This window comes from Pelodiscus sinensis, chromosome 2 (assembly GCF_049634645.1).
Source record: "Pelodiscus sinensis isolate JC-2024 chromosome 2, ASM4963464v1, whole genome shotgun sequence".
Classification (NCBI taxonomy): domain Eukaryota; kingdom Metazoa; phylum Chordata; order Testudines; family Trionychidae; genus Pelodiscus; species Pelodiscus sinensis.
The window spans coordinates 225,102,119-225,123,243 of NC_134712.1; the positions used below are offsets into that span (position 1 = coordinate 225,102,119).

General features: G+C 45.0%; 1 protein-coding gene across 1 annotated transcript in view; it reads left to right on the top strand.

Annotated features, from left to right (window-relative positions):
* GPR158 (G protein-coupled receptor 158) overlaps positions 1 to 21,125 on the top strand; it is a 330,476-nt gene that overhangs the window by 195,743 nt on the left and 113,608 nt on the right. Inside the window, exon 5 of the mRNA XM_006115288.4 lies at positions 7,642 to 7,710. Within this exon, the coding sequence (XP_006115350.2) occupies positions 7,642 to 7,710 (69 nt within the window). The remainder of the gene's footprint in view (positions 1 to 7,641; positions 7,711 to 21,125) is intronic.

Below are 21,125 nucleotides of genomic sequence, written 5' to 3' on the forward strand. Positions count from 1 at the left end.
GTCAAATCCAGGGTATATTTCCTTTATTAAGACTTTCTGGAAACATGAACCAACTCAAAGTTGCTCATATGTTATAAAATGTTACTAATACATTTATATAAGTGATCAGTTAATGTCAACCCTTTTAAACTACCAGATCTGTGATCAAAGTACGGTAATTTTAATTAAAATAAAATGGAAAACATTCCAGGTAATGACTTCATAATTGGCTGTTAAAATCTAGTTCCAGCTTATTTGCTCTTTATATTAAGTTATGATAGCACTGTGTCTGCTGAAAGCAATCTTGAAGAAGTTTGGCTTTATGTATTGATTTTATAGAACAGTTTGAATTCACAGAAATCAGAATATGTATAATTTTAGTTCTGCAGCCATAAAAGACACTGAGAGCCATTTTAGGCCTTTTAAATGAGATGAATGACTTGCAAATGTAGAATCAATGTTGCTAATTTTATTTGGTTATACATATTTTTCTGTGTGTCTCTGTATGGAGTACTATGCTAGATGAAGTCAGCAGCAGCCATTGTTTTAGGGAATGCAGTGCAATAGGCAGAAACATCTGGAGGTTAGCGCAGTAGTGGGTGATATTCCAAATCCAGCCCAAGGACAGAAATAAATTAGATAAAACACTCACTCCTACGGTGACTGAGTTTGGCAACTCTTTGAATGGTTGGGTCATTTATGCCTAAAGAGAATAACACTAGCATTTCAGCAATCAGTAGTTTAAGAATTTACATTTAGGATTGCATTTATGGCTTTACCAAACAAGCATATATTTAATGAGACAGAGACTATTACTTAATTAACAGGAATAAAGCCCTTACGTGTTGGAATCCAATGGTGTCAGTGTAAATTTAAGCTCTCATTGTGGGTTGGTGTAATGTCATTAGCACATTTTGGCTCTCAGTGATTCTTATATCCATTATGATGGAACTTCTGCTTTTCCCCTTCTCTGCCCACTGAAGGTGGTTATCTGCTTCCTTGTTCACAGAGGCCTATGCACCTAGTTACACAACTCAAAATTCTGTAAAGCAGAATCATTTGTTATTTTTAAAATTGTGTTTTTGTTATACTTGGCCAAAAGAAGTGGTTTTATATATGTATGCATTTTATCAAAAAACATGTGTTGCATTTTTCCCAGATCCATGAATAAATCGTAGTCTTACCGATAATCCATCTGCCCCAGTAAGACCCAATAAAGCTTATTTATCCAGCTTCATACATTCAAAGGACTTTCTTCAAAACCAGAAAGGCTAAAACATAATTGAAAAAAAGCCCAACAACATGAGATCCTGGAAGATATCGTGTGTAATTGCCTCACCTCCACCTCGACTGTTCTGGCTCTATCTTAATAAAGGCATCAACTGAATTGCATCAACTATTTTAAAAAGTTAATAAAATATTGGATCATCTGAAGTAATTCACTGTGATGAGCCAGATCCTCAGTGGGCATAAATCACTGTGCTTCCATTCATATTAAGATGAGGGTGGTGAAATGTGCAGATCTTTTCTCGGTTATCTCTCAATTCAGTTTATGTGAGAAATTTTAATTATTTCTAATGTGCAATACCTTGCTATTGTCCAAACTGAAGTTCATCTGCTGTCCTGCTATCTAAGTAACCTACTGCCCTAATCCTGCTGTGATAATTCTCGGGGTACACAGGAACTGAGAGTCATCTTGTTGCTCTGTGCTTCCAGCATAAGGGAGGCTTGCTTGTCCTTAACTGTCAATTCCTAGACACCATTCCCCTGTGAGGTACCCAAGCACTGTCCTCTGGGCTATGCCAGCCTTTGAATGGGTTTGTGTTGTAGGTTAACAGCAGGTGTACTCCAATCCTGGAGCACCCTGCAAAGCATCCTCTTGTCGTGTCCTTTCCCGTAGCCACTGAACACTCACAGAAATATGAAGGCTGCTGTTCCCAAGAGAGTAACATTACACACCAGCTTGTATGATTCAATTTAGGATCAACACCTTGTTTAATATCATGGGGGGGGGTACCCCCTGTTCATTATGCTATAAGGGACAACCATCTGGGCGTAGGCAACCCCGGCTCCCCCCATTCCTAACCGCCAGGGGGGTGGGCTGGGCTGAGCTGAGGCTGCAGCTGGCCTGCCTCTCTTTCTCCAGCCACAGAGGTGTTGAGCCAGGCCAAAGCTGGCTCGGCTATCTCCCCCAGCTGGCAGGGGGTTGGGCTGAGGCCAAGTCTCTCCACCACAAGGAAGATCCGAGGCTGCCCTCCGCCTGAGCTCTTCCCTTCTGCCTCCATCCCTGAGGCTGCCCCAGCTCTTTCCCCCCTGCCCCTGCTCTTGCCCCCCTGACCTCTTCCCCCTACCCACCAGCCCTGGCTCTTCCCTCACTGCCTCCAGCCCCGGGCCACTCCTGCTCTTGCTCCCCCCCACAGCCCCTTCCCACCCCATCCACCAGCCCTGGCTCTTTTCTCCCCACCGGCTGGGGGGAGGGCCATGTCAAGGCTGGCCTGTCTTTCCCCCGACCTAGGAAGTGTGTGAAGGGGTGCAGCTTCCACCCCCCTGGATCACCAGAGACGGGGAAGTCTCGGAGAGGGGGAGGTCCCCTGGAGCACTGGGGAGGGGAGAGGCCATGAGGCTTGTGGCTTTGGCCCCCGCTCCCAGAGCACAGGTGTGGGGAGGGTTAGGGTACCCACCTGTATTTTAGGATTTCAGAACATCCCATGGTAACGTGTTGCACAGGATGACCATGTATTGTGTAAAGACGTATTTCCTTTATTTGTTTTAAACCTGCTGCCTGTGAATTTCATTGGGCGAACCCTGGGTCTTGTGTTACGAGAAGGGATAAAGAACATTTTGTTATTCATTTTCTCTACATCATTGATTCTGTGGACCTTTAACTTATTCCTCCTTATTTGTTTTCTTTTCTAAAATGAACAATCCACTCTCTGCACATGGAAACTAATCCATGCCTTTAATCATTTTTGTTTCCCTTCTCCCTACCTTTTCCAGTTCTAATATATGTTTTTTGAGAAGGGACAACCAGAACTGTACTCAGTATTCATGGTGTGGGTGTACCATGGATTTATATAGTTTCATTATCATATTTTCTCTTATTATGTATCTGTTTCCTAATGGTTTCCTAACATTCTGTTAACTTTTTTTTTTATTGTCACTGCATGCGGATCAGATATTTGCAGTGTGGTAACAGCTATTTTAGACTCCATCATTTGTATGTATAATTGGAATTATTTTTTTCTAGTGTGCATTATTTTGCACCTATCAACATGAAATATCAGACTGCATTTACATATAGTGTATGTGAAGGTACAGATAAATGTATTGCCACAGCTTCAACAATGAAGTGGTACTGAGTAAGTCACTGAGAACAGAAGGTTATATATAAAATCATATCCTGCTTTCTAGAGACTAAATGTAACCAGTTACTCTTTTGTATAAAGAAGTTTATCTCACCCAAAGTGTTTCCTGCAGTGGTTCACCCAAGATTGGGGTGGATCTGGTTTTCATGTAAGGCCTCACATGGCATTCTTTAAACTAGAATGTGTATACTAGAATCAGGATATTCTTAATTGCAACTGGAAAGAGGATTATAAGAGGTCCCCATGCTCAAAGAGGTATTCACAAGTTTAAAATTAAACATCTATGTATGTCTTTGCAGGATAAGGACCTAATGTTGTATGATCCTTATGGAATTCACAGCCTTCACTGATTTTAACTAACCTAAATAACTTTGCCAATAAGCGTTGCCATTTTAATTCCTTGTTCATTTCAACCACCCCCCCTCCCCCGCAGTCCAAAGCTTTTTGCTAGTCTAAGTAAGTAAAATGGATCAATTGTTGATTGTCTACCTTGTTAGAACTTTTTCATGGAATTTTCTTGTTAGAGAAGCACAAAAGTTGTGCTAAATTTGTTTCAATCGCATTAATTTATGTGCTTTATCACTGTATAAAGTGAGTAGGGCCAGGTGCTGACAGTAATTCCAGAAGAAAATATAAACTTTTTTTTAACATTTAGGATAAAACTCCCTCATCAAAGAAGTAGGTTGATTTGTTAGCCTGTGGGAAAGCAACATTGTCCAAACAAAGTGCATTATTTCAATACAGATATTTAATGATTCCCCAGAGCAGAAGAAATGCAGATTTCTCCCTGACACGAGAAGGCATTAAGTATTCCCACCAGAAATCAGGGAGACAAAACAAGTCTGTTTTATTCACTTGGGAGGCAAAAAATTCCATGTTCTTTTTATCTGGACCCTTGCATGCTGTTGAAATGCTGTGTGGATTTATCTTATATTAGTGTAGTCGACTAAAATCGACCCTAAAATCTTCAGACTAGATTATATGGAAATTAAAATTTCAAGCAGTATTAATGCATGTTCCCTGACACAAAAGCAGCTAAAATGATACATATATACAATATGAATGCTAGCTCACTGAAAAGTGATTATATTAAAACAAGAATGGGGATACGACCCCTGGCTTGCCTGGATTTGGTCCCTGAGACTCAGCATTGGGGAGCCTGTGCTGGTGCTCCAACCCCCCAGCAGGACTGGAACACACAAAATCTACTAGCCTGGGTCCCCTTAGGCTCTGGTGTGCGAGGGAAATGTGGGGAGTGTCTTTCCTCCTCCTCAGTCAGAGGCTTCTCACTTGTGTGCAGCCCCCAACTGATTTTTCTGAGAGTCAGCAGCCCCCTGACCCAAGAAGGGTTCCCTACCCCTGTATTAAAAGCTCTTCCAAAAAGAGAGTGTTTTCAAACATGTGAATGGAGAGCAGAGCAGACAGACTGATGCGGAAGTCCATAGTTACCAATATCCATGTTGTAGGGGGCACTACATAAAGGATTCATACCCATCTTCTCCAGTCTGCAGTGACTTGTCAGTCTTGACCTCTGTGGTTGAAATGCCTGCAGCAGCTTCACTGTGAGGCCGAGCAGCTTTGCTGCAGGAGGCTGCAGCACTCACCTGCTCTCCTGCTTAGTCAGCCCAGACTTAGCTGAGTTACTCCCTTTTGAGCATGCCCAGCAGTGAGTGAGGGTGTGTACTTTTCTGTATCCAGAGCAACTCCTTAACCCTTGCTTCATCCTTGTGGTGTTGATATGCCCCATCACAATCAGATTGTGCATTCGCTGAATGATTTCATCTGGAGAGTTCCTTGCAATCTTTGGTCAAGGGGGAAAAAGGCTCCCTTGGCATCAATGCTTCTGTAATAATATTTTTTTAAAGTCTTTTAATATTACAGCTATATTTACAACAAATATGGTGGTCCCCAAGCAAGTCCACAGGAGAGGCATATTGATTCCAGGCTGTAAATAAATGTTCTAAGTGGGGAGCAAGGGGATTTTTCAAAGTGCCATTCTGCCTCCCTGAGGAGAGACAGCCTACAAAACAGCTTTGTCTGTGGGTTTGATAGAGTGATTTATGACTCCATGTTGGATAAAGGAGGAAATGCAATGTCTACATTTTATCTCACTATATAAGCTGTAGGCATATTACATATAGATACTTTAACTTATCAGAACAAGCTGTATAGTGGAAGAAGAAGATTGATCAGTTTTTATTTTACTTACAACAATAAGCAAATGAAACGGCAACATAGTATTTAGGCCTCAGAGTGCCATAGATAGAGGAACAATAATTGGGTTGATTTAGATTCCATAAAAGTGAATAACTGAATCAGCATTCTTGTACAAAAGTTGGGGGAAATAAAGTTTTATGCTTTCAGTCTAAAAAGCACTTTTCTCTCTCTCTCTATATATAAAAAAGTTTTTCCTGCAGGATGACAGAGTGATGTCACTACATCACTCTGCATCCCATAGCCCCTCCCCCTTCAGACACCCCGCCTCCCCCCTCCCCCCCCTACCAGTGCTGAGGGCCCCAACTTCCCTTGTGCTGGGGGTGGTGTGCAGGCTGGGGCTGGGAGATGTGTAGTGTCCCCACTGCTCCAGGGGGTGGGCCAGGAGCCATGCTCCCTCCCCGCTAATGGGGGTGAGGAGGTAGTCCAGGAGCTGTGAGGCCACTCCCACCATGGCCTTGGCCCAACCAACCCCTTGATGGCCAGGGGTGGGGGAAGAACCAGGCATAGCCAGGTCAAGGGGGGCAAAGAGGCTGAGGTGGGGGGAGGAAAAGGATGGGGCATATTCAGCCTCGGGTGACAGGGAGGGAAGATCCAACGTGGCCTCGAAACCTCCCCAGCAGCCGGGGGAAGAACTGGGCCTGGTGCAGCTTCAGCTCATCCCCTCCTGGTGGCTGGTGGAGAGCCAAGCCCAGTGTGGCTTCAGATTGGCCCCTCCCAGCAGCCAGGAAGAAAGCCAGGCCAGCATGATCTCGCCCCGGCACTCCACCCTGGTGGAGGGGAGGGTAAGGAGGTGGGTTTGAAAGATCCCAAGAACTGGGGCTGGCTGTGGGAGGGAGAGAAAGGGTTGGAGAGAAGAGCATGGGGCCTGCTAGGCTCTGGAGAGGCCCCTCTCACCCTCCAGCAGCCAGAGGGAGAGAGCCAGGCCAGTCTTGGCCAAGCCCAACCCCCTGTGGCCATAAGGAGTGATCTGGGCCAGCCATGGCTTTGGTCCTGCCCAACCTCCTGGCAACGGGGGCAGAGGACCCAGAGTAGGCCAGGCCTGCCACGCCTCAGCCTGGCTCTCCGTGGTGGCTGGGGGAGAGCCGGGGTTGCCTACCCGCAGAAATGGGGGTTGGCGAGCGTAGAGAGCAGGGGTACTGCTTCCTGGTGGTACATAATAAAAGTTTAGAATATTCAGACATATTACAGAACCCAGGTTATTGACATTAAATATGTGTATGAAAATGTAGTAAAATACAGTAAAAACGATGTGTGCTTCTTCCCCCTTCCATTACTTAAGCTTGAAACAGCACATATCATTTAGCTAATTGCACATGTTTTAGAAGCTGTAGTAAAAAGGGTAACTAGCTGTTTAGACCCATTTCTCAAGGACTGGATTACACGTATTACTTGAGTTAAGGAAATTTGCTAATTGCTATTGCTTAAGTAAGCTATACTGGTGGTTGTTACTGAGTGGAATAAAGTTGAAGTATGCTAACCAATAACGCTGCAACACGAAGCTAAGGTAACAAATCAAGACATGCCAAGTTAGATAAGAAAGTTAAAGAAAGTATAAAAAAGGATGCTTAGCCTACGCCCGAGGTCGGCTTTGCTTTGAGCACTGAGCTTCTTAGCTGAACCTTGGTTGCAACCAATAAAATTGAGTTGGACCCAGCCTAAAAGTGTGACTCTCTTCTGTGGGCAAATTGACTTAGCCTCCAGGGGACGAACCTTCCAATTTATGCAACAAAAAGGTTGGAAGGACTATTTCAAATTCAAACAGTAGTGACCAAATTCTTCCCTTAAATTCATCATTGCAACTCCCATGATCTGAAGCAACATATGTACATCGAAAGACAAAATTTGGCATTAGCAATGGCTGTATAAACAGTTTTGTGTTAAAAAACATTATTTAAAAAACTGAAGAGGGAATGATACTTTATGATTTAAATAAATTAAACTTGAGTTACTGTATCAGAATTAATAATAGTTATGTACAGTTATTGTGCCAAGCACCATGCAGACAAATATGAAGGTTTCTGTTTCTAAATAGTGAATATGTAATATTTTCTAATATTTTGCATCCTTTTCTGTTTTCTAGAGCATCAGGGCTTCAGGCCTGATTCTTTTGGAAACAATCCTATTTGGATCACTCCTCCTGTATTTCCCGGTGAGTTATATCGTTATTTTTAAACTGCTTTTATTGCTGAAGTTTTAAAACAAATGCAGTTTGATGATAAATATGGTAATCAAAACTAGAAACTGTGTACACAAAGTGCTCTTAGCTTTCCAGTATTTGTGATAATTCTCCATCCCAAGTGCAGGGAATACTATAGATAGAATACTGCAAATATGTCAAAAAATGATTTTTTAACAAGAGGAATGGAAATTTTCTAAGGTTGCCCATTATATGTTCCCAGTTGAACAAAATGGAAATTGGTCCTCTATTGTACTTAGAAATAACAAATATGTGAAATTTGTGTATAAAGAACAAAGACTAAATAAACCTAGTGGTTTCTAGAGTTATTACAAAGCAGGGGAGTTATTTTAATGTTTTATTTAATATCTCTGAAACTGTGTGACATATGGAATACCTTATGTTTGGGAAGATGTGTTATTATATTGTACCTTATGTTTGGGGAAGATGTTATATATTGCTTTGTGAGCAAAATATGGAACAATATAGTGGTGGTTGTTTCATCTGGAATCAGTTGAGTTTTCTGGAATTTTTGAAAAGGGAGAAATGAGGTATCTTAGTACAAGTTTGTGTTTATTCAGTCTGAGGCCTAAAGAGTGGATGGAAGAAAGAGGATGGAAGTGGATGAATGGGGAAGAGGATAGCAATCGAGGAGGGATGAAAGAGGAGATGGAATTATATGGTTATGTTCTAATTTATAGCTTTCCCCAGTGGTCAAATTCTTATATGGCTTTTACAGAGTTCCAGCTCATTAATGAGACCCTGGAAAGCAAAACACCCAGGCAAACATGAAAACAATTTGCAAACATGCAGTACTAAAGGAGGGATGATAAATACTATAATTAACACAGATCTTGCTGGCATTTGTTTTCTAAATTATTCAAAATTATGTTGCCTTTTTAGGTTACAAGTAAAGGATGTTTGTTAATTGCTAGGGTAGTTGTATTTGGAATTTCATCTTTAATTTTGCAGCTGTTAGGAAGAAGACATATTTCATTTTTCAAGGTTTTTGTGTTACTGACATCACCATTACTAGCAAATGAGGGACATGTTAAGGCTAGTCATTCAGTGCTTGGAACAGAAATATAAGCATACTTAACAGTTAATGGTTCACGTGTTTAGAGCATTGTACAAATGCTAACTGATTTTCACAATAACCCTTTGAGGTGTTGTTATTACTATTATACCCATTTCACTGGGGACTGGATCTGTCTTCATTTATGTGAGAGAAATACTCACGTGAGGACAAAATTGAATCTCAGGTGAGGAAGAGGGGAAATGATGAGGCTAAAATCCCACACCTAATCAATGTCAGAGCTAGTCCTTTCTGACTCTCAGCCTTGTGCTCATTACTTTAGAGGTAATTGCCCCCGAGTCTGAATATCAATGAAACCAATGCTTTGATCAGAGATATGACTATCTTTCCACTCTCTTACACACAACTTTATCATCTTCTCTTCAGTCCATCCATGTAGTCTCTCTCTCTCTCTGACAATCCAACTTCTTCCCAGCTCTGTACTCCCTGATTTAGTTTTAAAACAAAAATAACCTAAATCTCCATTCTTCATAGTTATAAAAAGAAGCTTCAAAATGTGAACTGGATGTAACTGCTGCAATTAGGAGTGTGTAAGTCTGTACAGAGCCTTCAGCAGAGCTGGGTAAGAAGCCATCTGTCCTACCCCTCAGACCAACCCACAACCCCTATTGCTTTTTAGGGGCAGGAAGAGAACCTGCTACTCTTTGGGGGCTGTCAGGCAGTTTTTGCCATTGTTATGGGAAGAAAGCCACTGCCAGCAGTTCAGAGGGCAGGACCTCACAGAGTTTCTGAGGAAAGGACGATGAGTCCCCAGCTACTGCATCTGCCACCTTTTCAAACCAGCCAGGTGGGATGGGAGTTGTTGTCTTGCTACCCAGCTGGAGCAAGAGTCCCTATGATGCTGGGTCCCACCTGTTGTGAAGGAAGTGTGGACAGTACTTTACACAGTGGCTGGGGAGGAAGGAGTCAGGGTATGTCTACACTACAAAGTTAATTCGAACTAACAGACGTTAGTTCGAATTAACTTTGATAGGCGCTACACAGGCAAACCGCTAGTTGGAACTTAATTCGAACTAGCGGAGCGCTTAATTTGAACTAGGTAAACCTCATTCTACGAGGACTAACGCCTAGTTCGAATTAAGTAGTTTGAATTAAGGGCTGTGTAGCGACTTAATTCGAACTAGTGGGAGGCTAGCCCTCCCCCGCTTGCCCTGGTGGCCACTCTGGGCACCACCAGGGAAACTCGTCTGCCCCCCTCCCGGCCCCGGAGCCCTTAAAGGGGCACAGGCTGGCTATGGTGCCCATGCCAGGTGCAAGCCTGCTAGCACCCAGCCAGCAGACCCTGCACCTGGCACGGCACGAACCAGCCACCCGCTGATTTGTTACACCCAAAGGTCCATCTAGCCCAGTAGCCTGTCTGCCGACAGCGGCCAACACTAGGGACCCTGGAGGGGATGGACTGAAGACATCGACCAAGCCATTTGTCTTGTGCCATCCATCTCCAGCCTTCCACAAACAGAGGCCAGCGACACCATTTCTACCCCCTGGTTAATAGCACTCCATGGACCCAACCTCCATGACTTTATGTAACTTCTCTTTAAACTCTGTTCTAGTTCTAGCCTTCACAGCCTCCTGCAGCAAGGAGTTCCACAGGTTGACTATTTGCTTTGTGAAGAAGAACTTTCTGTTATTAGTTTGAAGCCTGCTACCCATTCATTTCATTTGGTGTCCTCTAGTCCTTCTATTATGGGAACTAATGAAGAACTTTTCTTTATGCACCCTCTCCACACCACTTGTGCTTTTATAGACCTCTATCATATCCCCCCTCAGTCTCCTCTTTTCTAAGCTGAAAAGTCCCAGTCTCTTTAGTCTCTCTTCATATGGGACCTGTTCCAAACCCCTTATCATTTTAGTTGCCCTCCCCTCTCCCACCCTCTCTTTTCCCAGTCTCCCCGAGTTTTGTTCAATAAAGAGAGTTTCTATTTTTGACCACACGTGTCCTTTATTTTGTACAGCAGGAAGGGGGGCTAGGGAGGGGTAAGTGGAAGGAGGTGAGGGAGGAATGGGGTACGAGCCCCCGATGGGGAGGACTGGGGTGGCTCTGCAGGCTCCTCAGGGTGGAAGCTCTCCTGCAGCCCCCTGATTGACCCCCCCCCCCCAGATGGCAGCCTGCGGCAAGTACAGCCGGGCTGATGGCCGAGTGCTGTGATGTGCCGAGTGTGGGCACTCAGGGCACTCCAAGCCAGGACTGCTTTGCAAGCGGGGAACCCCTGAGAACTGTCTGTCCGGGGTGGGGGTTGGGTCCCTTTAAGCACAGCCCTCGGCTAGCCTGAGGCAGCAGCTCCACGCTCTAAGTCCTAATCTGATGCCCTGCTGGCACTGATTCCGGCCAGCCTTAACCTCAGTTCAGGGTCCACTCAGTGTGGACATGCTAGTTTGAATTAGCAAAACGCTAATTCGAACTAGTTTTTAAGTCTAGATGCACTAGTTCAAATTAACTTAGTTCGAATTACCTAACTAAGTTAGTTCGAATTAGTGCTGTAGTGTAGACATACCCTAAGTTTCAGGTTCACTCAGTGAAGTGTCTATGATTTGTGTTGTTAAAAACAATGGTCAGAACTTGCATGAATTCCTCAAGTAAGGTGCTGGAAGTCAGTACAGATAAACAGCAAAATAATAAAAACAGAATAATGTGATAGGGTACCTTCTGAGGTAAGTGGAGAAAAAGCACATCTAAATTCAATCCAGAAGTATCTAGAATAAAGGTAGTTATAGTTGGCTAGCTCACGTGGCTAGAAAAAATGGTGTTCTTTGTTCTGCTTTCCCTAGAGTGTAGTGTGCAGTACTACTTTTGCAAATCCCACTGACTTTTAACTAAGCATATTTGGAATACCAGAAAAGTAAATTGTATGATGTAACCGCTCTTTGTGATTTCACTGGCACCAATACAAAAATAGAATATATTGATTAGAACAGCAGCTAAAAGGGGTTCCTTTGGTCCCACAATATGCTTGTGCAAATATTGACTGGGGCAAGATGGAAAATCTTGAATTAGTCTCCAGGTTTCTCTGTATGTGACAAGATTGTGGTTTGGAAACCTTAAAGGTCAGGACTTCTGGCAACTGGCACAAACAATTCCAGGGGGAATAAAAGTTGGGTAAGATCTGTCAGGATAGGAGCATGCAAGTTACATAATAAACACGTCAAATGGCTTACAGTTTTTTGAATTATGAAATATGTAATGTGGCCAGGACAGGTAGTATGATTTTAAGATGGAACTGGCTAGATCTGTCAGTGAGACTGAAGATGCTTGTGTTATTTATTTCCATTCTTTCATATTAACTAGGGGGCTGCGCCCCCTGCTTGCTATGCTTGCCAGACCCCTCTGTCCACTACAGCCGGACTGTGGCCTTTCTTCCTATCCATGCCGCAGCAGGAGAAGTGGGCCACCACCAACCCTTTTTGTGGCCATATGGGGGCTGGACCATGGGGCCTGGCCCCAGATCAGGGTTGAGGACAGGACACTGCCGCCAGATGGAGGTTGGACCCCGACTGGGCCCTTGTTGGTCAGGCTTTATTTTAAATAAAGTAAAATATTATGTTCAACACAAAAAGGTTTCAACATTGTCTTTATTAATGGCAGGGGTGGGGAACCTTTTCTGGGTTAGGGGCCACTAACCCACAAAAAAATCAGTCGGGGACCACACAAGTCAGAAGGGGAAAAAAAGCCTCTCCACCCCTCTCCCCCAATCCTCACTGATGTGGCTTCCAACTGAAATACCTCACTCTCCTGGTGCAGGGGGCAGGACTGAGGTTCCAGGCCTCAGAATAGATTAACTCTTCTGGGGTTCCAGAGTTAGTGAATTTTGTGGGCCTCCTAGGTTCTTTCATGGGGCCAAAAATGAGGGGTTCGGTGTGTGGAACAGGGCTGCTAGTGAGTGGGATAAGGATGAGGGTGCAGGATCTGGGCAGGAGGTGGGATCCAGGAGGGGCTGAGGGTGCGAGGTCTGGGTGGGAGATAGGGTGCAGGAGCAGGCTGTGGGGGTAGGGCGTCTGGCTGGGGGGGAGGGGCAGGAATGGGGTTGGAGGCAGGGTGTCTGATCAGGGAGGTAAGTGAAGGGGTTGGAGGTGCAGGATCTAGGCATGAGGTGGTGGGGGACACTTACTGGTCTACGAACCCCATGCCAGTCCCAGGCTCAGCCTTCCGCTGCTCCCATTAGCTGGATTCTGGCCATTGGGAGTGCAAGAAAATCCTCCAGGCAGCGTGCTTGCGTGCTGCTGTTTCCCCAGTCCAGGAGGGGGAGCACTTCTTCCCTTCACAGTGATGCTTGGGGCTTTCTCTCCAACCCCATTCCCTCTCTCCCACAGTGGGAAACCAGACTGGTGCTCCAACAATGTGGGGGAGGAGAGAGGGCAGGCTACAGTGCCAGGCAAAGGTGGCCCAGGCTGCTCAGATCAGTGCTGCTGGGCGCCTCCTTACTCGCCTTGCAGAAGCACCACTCACTGCTGGAATCCTGTGTGTGGCTGGGTGGGAGGGAGTTGGCCTCGGCTTGGGAGACAGGCTTGGGTTGGGTCTCCCCAGGGCGGCTTGGCACTGGGCTCAGGATGCAGCCAGTCAATGCGCAGCAGAGGATGGGGAGGTGGGTGGCTAGGGACACGGGGGGCCTTGCCCTGCACCTGTTGCTTCTCCTGAACCTGCTGGCTCAGCAGCCTGTGAGCACTAAGAACAACAACGACGTTGCCCTAGAGCAAGTCGTGGTGCCCTGGGGTGTGGGAGCCTGCCTCCATTCCTGGCGCAAGTGAGCCTCGCACCAGCTGAAGCAGCGCCTGAGCCATGGGACAGGCTGCCTGAAAGGCTGTGGCCAGAGCTGAGTGGGCAGGACCCTTGGGAGGTGGAATCTGTCAAGGCTGGGCTGCCAGGCGACTTTGCCATCCCCAAACAGTGTCCAGGCAGGGAGCCTGGGCAAGGGCGGAGCCTGTGGACGCAAGAGTGATGTGATGTCAGGAAAAATTTTTACATAGAGAGAGAGGTATTAGTCCCACAAGCTTTTCTTAAGTGAATGGACTTTTGTGATTGTGAAGGTGACCAGTAATACCAAGATTAAAAACCATCCCATTCATTTGCAGGTCTAGAGGTTCAGTGTGGAATTCTGACATTTGATTGCCACAGTTCAGGGCAACTGCACCTGTATTTCCCTTCTATAGGTCAGGAACAGAACTCTACCACAGGCTTCTGGCTCCCCAGCTGTGGCTTTCCTTGGGTGGAGATACATCTCTTTCTCCCTTCTGACCAGAGTGTTTTCAGGCTGAACAGTTCTTTTTCTATACTGTGACCTCCCCAGCAAAAGACAGTTTGCATAATCAGGCCTGCTTTGTTTCTCTCCTCAGAAATGGTAGAGTAATCGCCAGTTATTGCACAGCTCTATATAATCAAGGACATTTATTAAGGTGAAAGCATTACAGAAACAACATATTAAAACAATAAAAGAACCTATGAGCACACTAATAAGTTTACTAAATATCACCCCCTCACTCCAGCAAGGACTCTGGCTGCTGAAAGTCACATAACCCTCACAGCTATATGATCACCAGTTCATAACAGTTTCAGCTCAAAACCAGGCCCTCTTTTATCCGGTTTTGGTTTTTGAAATCACCATGAATAGGTAATCAGTCAGACAAAAGTTCCCCTCTCGGGATAAGCTTCAAAAGGCTGAGTTCTTGCATAACCAGATGAGGTTCATTTGCATACACCTCCCTCTAGAAATGTCTTGGGAAATGCAGTTAATTTTAAAAAGTTGATTCTTGTCTTAACACATTGTTAATAGGTTCCTTTGAAGCTCACAACACTTCCCAAGGTTTACATTAGTCATGTGCCCTAGACAAGTTAAATACAATCCCACAATAAGACATAAGCATTTGCATTTTAATAGCTCCTAAAATAGATATCTTCAGTAAGTTTTGTCCAGATATTGCAGCAAATTGCTGTACCTGTCACCATGATTTCCTGTGCTGTCTTCCACTTTTAATAAAACCTTAATTTGGGAATTCTCCTTCTAGTGTTGTCTCTGTGGGTGCTCCACTCTGATGTTGATGCATCTTCATGACAGCAATCAGAGATTTTTAGCCTTAGATTTTAGATTTAGCCACCGTCTTGTGCTGTTTTCGTCCATTAGTTGTGCACACAGTGTGGGTCCCCTCAGTACCTTTTCTATCATCCTCAGCAGAAGACAGAGTTTTGGAGCAGTGCTCTCCTAACTGAAAAAAAGAGAATAAATTAGTTAGTAGTTTATAGTAGTTATTAATAGTCCTTAGTCAATTGTTGGTTAGCCTTAGTTCCTTATCTTAACAACACAAAAAGTTGCTCTCGGTTTTTTAATTTTTTTTCTCCAAGTTCTACATACCCCAGGTTTTTTTTTCATCATGCCAGGTTCCCTTGCCTTTAAAAAATGTGATTCTTGCAGAGACTCAGTGACGATTTCAGTCAGGAGTGCCTCCTGCTTAAAGTGCCTTGGCAAAGGACATGTGGTGCAGAAATGCCCACAGTGTCAGAGCATGACTGCCGGGGCAAGAAAAGACAGGGAGATGAGGCTCAAGAACTTGCTGTGGGAGAAATCCCTTCAGCTGTCGGAGTCAAAGACTACAGTGCCTTCGGAACCATTAACTCTGAGGAAAAGAGCCAATTAACCCCCTACAAGGGACTCTCATAGGTCTCTGGCGTCTCCAGCACGGTCCTTGCTGGCTGTACTGTCAACATCCATGCCACACATTCACCAGAGCCATCCATCTCCGGCACTATGAGAAAGTGGAAAGTGGCACCAATGAAAAGGGTGGAGTCAAACCCAAAGAGGAAAACCAGCTCTTTTGCACCTTCTGGCATGGCTTCTCACTCAGCACCAATCAAGGCGGATATGCGACACCCACCAGTGCCACTGGATACGGTGGCACCAGCACAATCTTCTGACTCCCAGTGTATGCTGGCACCTAATCACACACCAGCATCGGGGAATCTAAAGCTGAGAGCCCAGAAAATAACAGACATCCAGTATCGAACACCACAACTTCCAGCACCATCATCACTGGTACTTACAGACATCTCACCTCCTCATTCTCCCACAACTGAAGAGTCTAATCTGCACCAACATTCCTCTGAGACCATTTCATTCTCCCCTACTCCTTCCTCTTTGGGCACTGGACCCAGCACTGGTCGTGTGAGCACACATCACGAACCAGCTCAGTGGCACCATGGTGTACAAATAGGCACCAACCACCATACCATTGTCTACAATACCCTTGGTTTAACCACCCTGGGCCTTATCCTCTGCAGCAGTATCAACCCCAATGGTTACCCTGGGAACCATGGAGCCAGTACCATACCCACTCTTCACATCAGCACTAATCATGGGAGTCAACTTTTGCAACTTTGGGACACAACACAACATGGTCTCCTCTTGCCACTACTCAATCCTCACTGATCCACCCCCGTATGATCACCTTTGGCAACCATTCAACCCATATCCTGTAGAGGAGGATGACAACTTACTTCACTCGGATTCTGACAGCCATTCTCCCATTCCCCAGTCTTTTTCATCTCCAGATGAGTCTGTTTTCCCTTCTTCTTCCTCTCCCCCTGCAAATTATCTGAAGCAATTTCATGATCTATTTAAGAGGGTGGCACAGTCCCAAGATATAGTGCTGCAAGAGGTGCAAGAGAAACAGCATACACTGCTGAAAATCTTACAGCCTACCACATCTTCTAAAATAGCACAACCGATTAACAAGGACATTATGGAACCATCTGAAACCATGTGGCAGACACCGACCTCTATCCCTGCTACTAAATGCAGGGTGGGTAAAAAATATTTTGTCCCAGCTAAGGAGATGGATTGTCTTTTCTACCACTGCCAGCCGAATTCATTGATGGTAGATGCTGTCCATCAACATTTTAGAGATACACAATTTAAATCCAATTTAAATCAACACCCTAGGATAAAGTTTACTCCTCTGCTACTCTGCAGTTCCGAATTTCCAACTACATGGCCCTCCTTGCCAACTATGATCATGCCAATTATACCAGGCTGCAGGAGCTTTAAATGATCTCTCTTAGCAGAAGAGGCCACAGCTATAGTCCATCATGAAGGAGGGCCAGTTGATCTCCCGAACAGCATTGCAAGCATTCATGGATGTAATGAACACATCAGCCAAGGCAACAGCGACAGCAATTGTTATGTGCCACATGTTATGGCTACAGCCATTGAGCATTCCCCGTGAATGGCAGACAAATGTGGAGGACCTTCCTTTTGATAGGAATCAACTCTTTGCAGCTAAAACGGACGAGGTCCTTCACTCAATGAAGGACTCGCACACAACCCCTTTGTACATTAGGCATGTGCTTGCTGCCTAATAAGAAAAGAAGATACTCTCCATATCAGAGAGGGAGAAATGGCTCTTATCAGAGACAGCAACAGAGGTCATTTGATCATAGGCCCAAACAATGGCCTGATAGGAGAAGGGCTCAGCACAGCCAGTCATCCACCCATCAGTCAGTGTTACTGAAGCAGCAATTTGAAGGTGTGGCTGAGGGCCTGAGCGACCTCCCCTTGGAACAGGTGCACACCCCCTACATATTCCATCACTGTTTGAGGCCCTTTTTACTACTAATGTGACCTCATTAATACAGACCAATGGGTCCTCGAGATCATCAATATGGGCTATACAATCCTTTTTACCTCCATGCTCCCTACTCAACTCCCCTCCTCATCCCTCTTGGGGGATCTCTCTCACAAATCCCTATGACAAGTAGAGGTACAAAAACTGCTTAGCTTGGGGGCCATAGAGCAGGTTCCGGCCAAATTTCACGGAAGAGGGTTTTATTCCAAGTGTTTCCTTTCAAAAAGACAGGAGGTTGGAAGCTCATTTTAGATCTCAGGAAACTCAACAAGTTCGTCTGCAACCACAATTCAGGATGGTGACCTTAGGAACCATCATACCTGTATTGGACGAGGGGGACTGGTTCTCAGCCCTCAACCTTCAAGATGCTATAGTCCATATAAATATCCACCGTGCTCACAGGAGGTTTCTCCGATTCACAGTAGGCAATCACCATTACCAGTACCAAGTCCTTCCCTTGTGCTTTCTACAGCGCCACATATATTTTCCAAGATGCTGGCTGTGTGTGACTGTGTTCCTCAGAAAGCAAGGCATGATCATATTCTCATACCTAGACTATTGTCTAATCAAAGGGATTTTCATGACAAAAATTACCAGGGACACGTATTTTTCCTGACTGGATCTGCTCGTAAATGTACAAAAATCACCTCTGGTACCTACCCAGAGAATAGAATTCACTGGAGCATCACTAGACGCTGTGACAGGCAAGACCTCTCTTCCTTTACAACTCTTTCAAGCTCTATGCGATATCCTAGATGGTGTACTTCATGTTCCCATTACAATTGTTCACACGTCTTCAGTTCCTAGGTCACAAGTCGGATACACCTCGGGAGACTCCACATGCAATGTCTACAGGCATGATTGGTCTCTGTTTATATCCCCAACTGGTACAGACTCATCAAACGAGTTGCACCTCAGCCATTAGTGCTGAATAGGAATGTTAAATTGCGTTTAATCAGCTAATCAAGTAGTTGATGTAATTTCCATTGACTACTCGATTAGTCAATAAGGGGGGAAACTTCAGAGCCACAGTAGCTGTGTCTTTAAAATGTATGAAGAACTGCTAGGCTCTTAATACATTTAAAAAGCAGAGGTGCAGTGCCTGGGACTGGGCGTGAGCTGGAACAGCTGATTCCTGGCTTGTGCCTGGTCCCCCCGCTACACCTCTGCCTCCCCTGCCCCCCTGAAGAGATGGTGCTGGGGAGAATCAGCTTTTAAACAGGCTCTTCCCAGCACTGACTCCTGTTTCCCCCACCTTGTTGCCTGTCTCTGACAGAGGCAGTGGGGGAGGAGGGGAAGAGGAAAATGACTAGTCAAGTCACTGCTTGACTACCCGATAAGCATATTCTTACATCCCTAGTGCTGACATCACTGTGATGGTGGATCTGTCCACACAATCTCCTTTCTGGAGTGCCCTTTCACCATCCAGAACCCCTCACACGTAACAACTACAGATGCATCTCTCATAAGATGGAGCACCCACTGCAGGCATCAAAGGGCCCAGGGCAGATGGTCACACCAAGAAACGAGGTTGCATAACAACATACTGGAACACAAGACAGATTGCAACACCTGTCGTTCATCTGGGGCTGCATGGACAACATGCTCACTATGTACCAAGGCAATCAAATTTTGGAACTGGTGTGTGAAAAATAACATCACACCATTTGCAGTATATATACCAGGTCAACAGAACACTATGGCAGACAAACTGAGCAAACAGTTTTTCAAACAGCATGAGTAGGAGCTCAGCCTCAAAATTATCCTACCCGTATTCCAACAGTGGGGATTCTCAGTGCTAGACCTTTTTGCATCACCAACCAATCGCAAATACCACTGCTTTTGTTCCAGAGTGGGACAGGGCAAGCACTTGGCAGGAGACATTTTCCCAATAGCATGGACAGTTCCACTGCATTCACCCCAATTCCCCTGGTTTCTAAGGTGATCCACTAGATCCGAGCAGACTGAGCAGTGGTCATACTGATAGCTCCATATTGGCCAAGAAAGCCACGGTTTCCATTCCTGCATCACCTATCCATTGCTGACTCCATTCCCCTTCCTGTCACCCCCCAGCTCCAAACCCAACATCACGGATGAATTTGTCACCTGAACCCTTGAGCCCTTAAACTCACCGATTGACTTCTCCATGGTTCCAGAATGAGGAACTCACCTGGTCTCAGAGAGTAAAGCATGTCCTCTGCAGCAGCTGTCATCCTTCCACGAGGTATACCTATCAAAACAAATGGAAGCGATTTCTGGAATAGTGCAGTCAGCGCCATGTACAAGCCAATACCACCCCAATATCTACTGTCTTATAGTACTTAATGAACCTCAGTGACAAAAGGCTTTCCCTCAGCTCCATAAGGGTCCATCTCACAGCCATGACTGTCTTTCATGAACCAGTAAATAACATCTCTCTGTTTGCTCACCCATTACCAAGCAATTCTTAGCGGGTTTATCCAAAACATGTCCACATGTATATCCACTTGTATCACTATGGGATCTGAATCTCGTACCGGGCACACTAATAAGATCTCCTTTCAAACCATTGATGACAGCCTCTTTACAACAGTTGGCCATGCAAGTGTCCTTTTTCATTGCAATCATATCTGCCAGAGGTGTAGGAGAAATCACAGCCCTTATGGCAGATCGACCATATACTGCATTCACCAAGAAAAAGATTATTCTCAGATCCCACCCAAAATTTTTACCCAAAGTTATTTCTGATTTTCACATTAATTAACCCATTTATTTACCCAACTATTACCCTAAACCATATGACTCGCCTAGGGCAGTAATGTTGTATACCTCGGATGCAAGATGTGCAGTTGCATTTTACATAGATAGGACCAAACAATTCAGAAAGTCTAACAGACTTTTTATCTCTGTGTCCAGTCCTCATAAGGGAACATCTCCATACAATGTATTTCCAAGTGGATAATAAATTGTATAAATACCCGTTACAGACTTCAGAACAAAACTCCACCTCCAGCAGTCACTGCACATTCCATGCGAGCGATGGCTGCATCAACTGACTTTCTGCATAATGTGCCCCTCACTGAAATCTGCAGGGCAGCCACCTGGTCTTCATGCCATACCTTTACATAACATTATGCACTGCAGCATGGACTGATACCTACCACCTCCAGAGACAACACCATCCTTCCCTCCTCTCATACATGATGCCAAAGTCCACCTCTGCAGACAGCGAGTACTGCTGTTTAGTCACCAGAGTGGAGCACCCACAGGGACAACACTTGAAGGAGAAGAGGAGGTTACTCACCCTGTGCAGTAATGATTGTTCTTTGAGATGTGTCCCCCTGTGGATGCACCATACAAGCAGCCAATGGATGAAAACAGCGTGAGATAACGACTGTACATGCGCAACATGGGAAGACACTGCTAAGTTAAAAATCTCCGATTGCCGGCACAAGGACGCACTGACACCAGAGTGGAGTACCCACAGAGACACATATCTCAAAGAACCATTGTTACTGCACAGAGTGAGTAATTTCCTCATCACATGCCTGTAAGAAATCTCTATGCTCACTCAATAGCCAATTGTGTGTATAGTGGGAAGGCGAGGAAGACAGGAATGTTAAATTGTGTGAAATTAATGACCAGTGAATTAAACCAAGCACCATATTGGATTTTCACTGGACTTTTGATTTTAAGTTTGGACTAT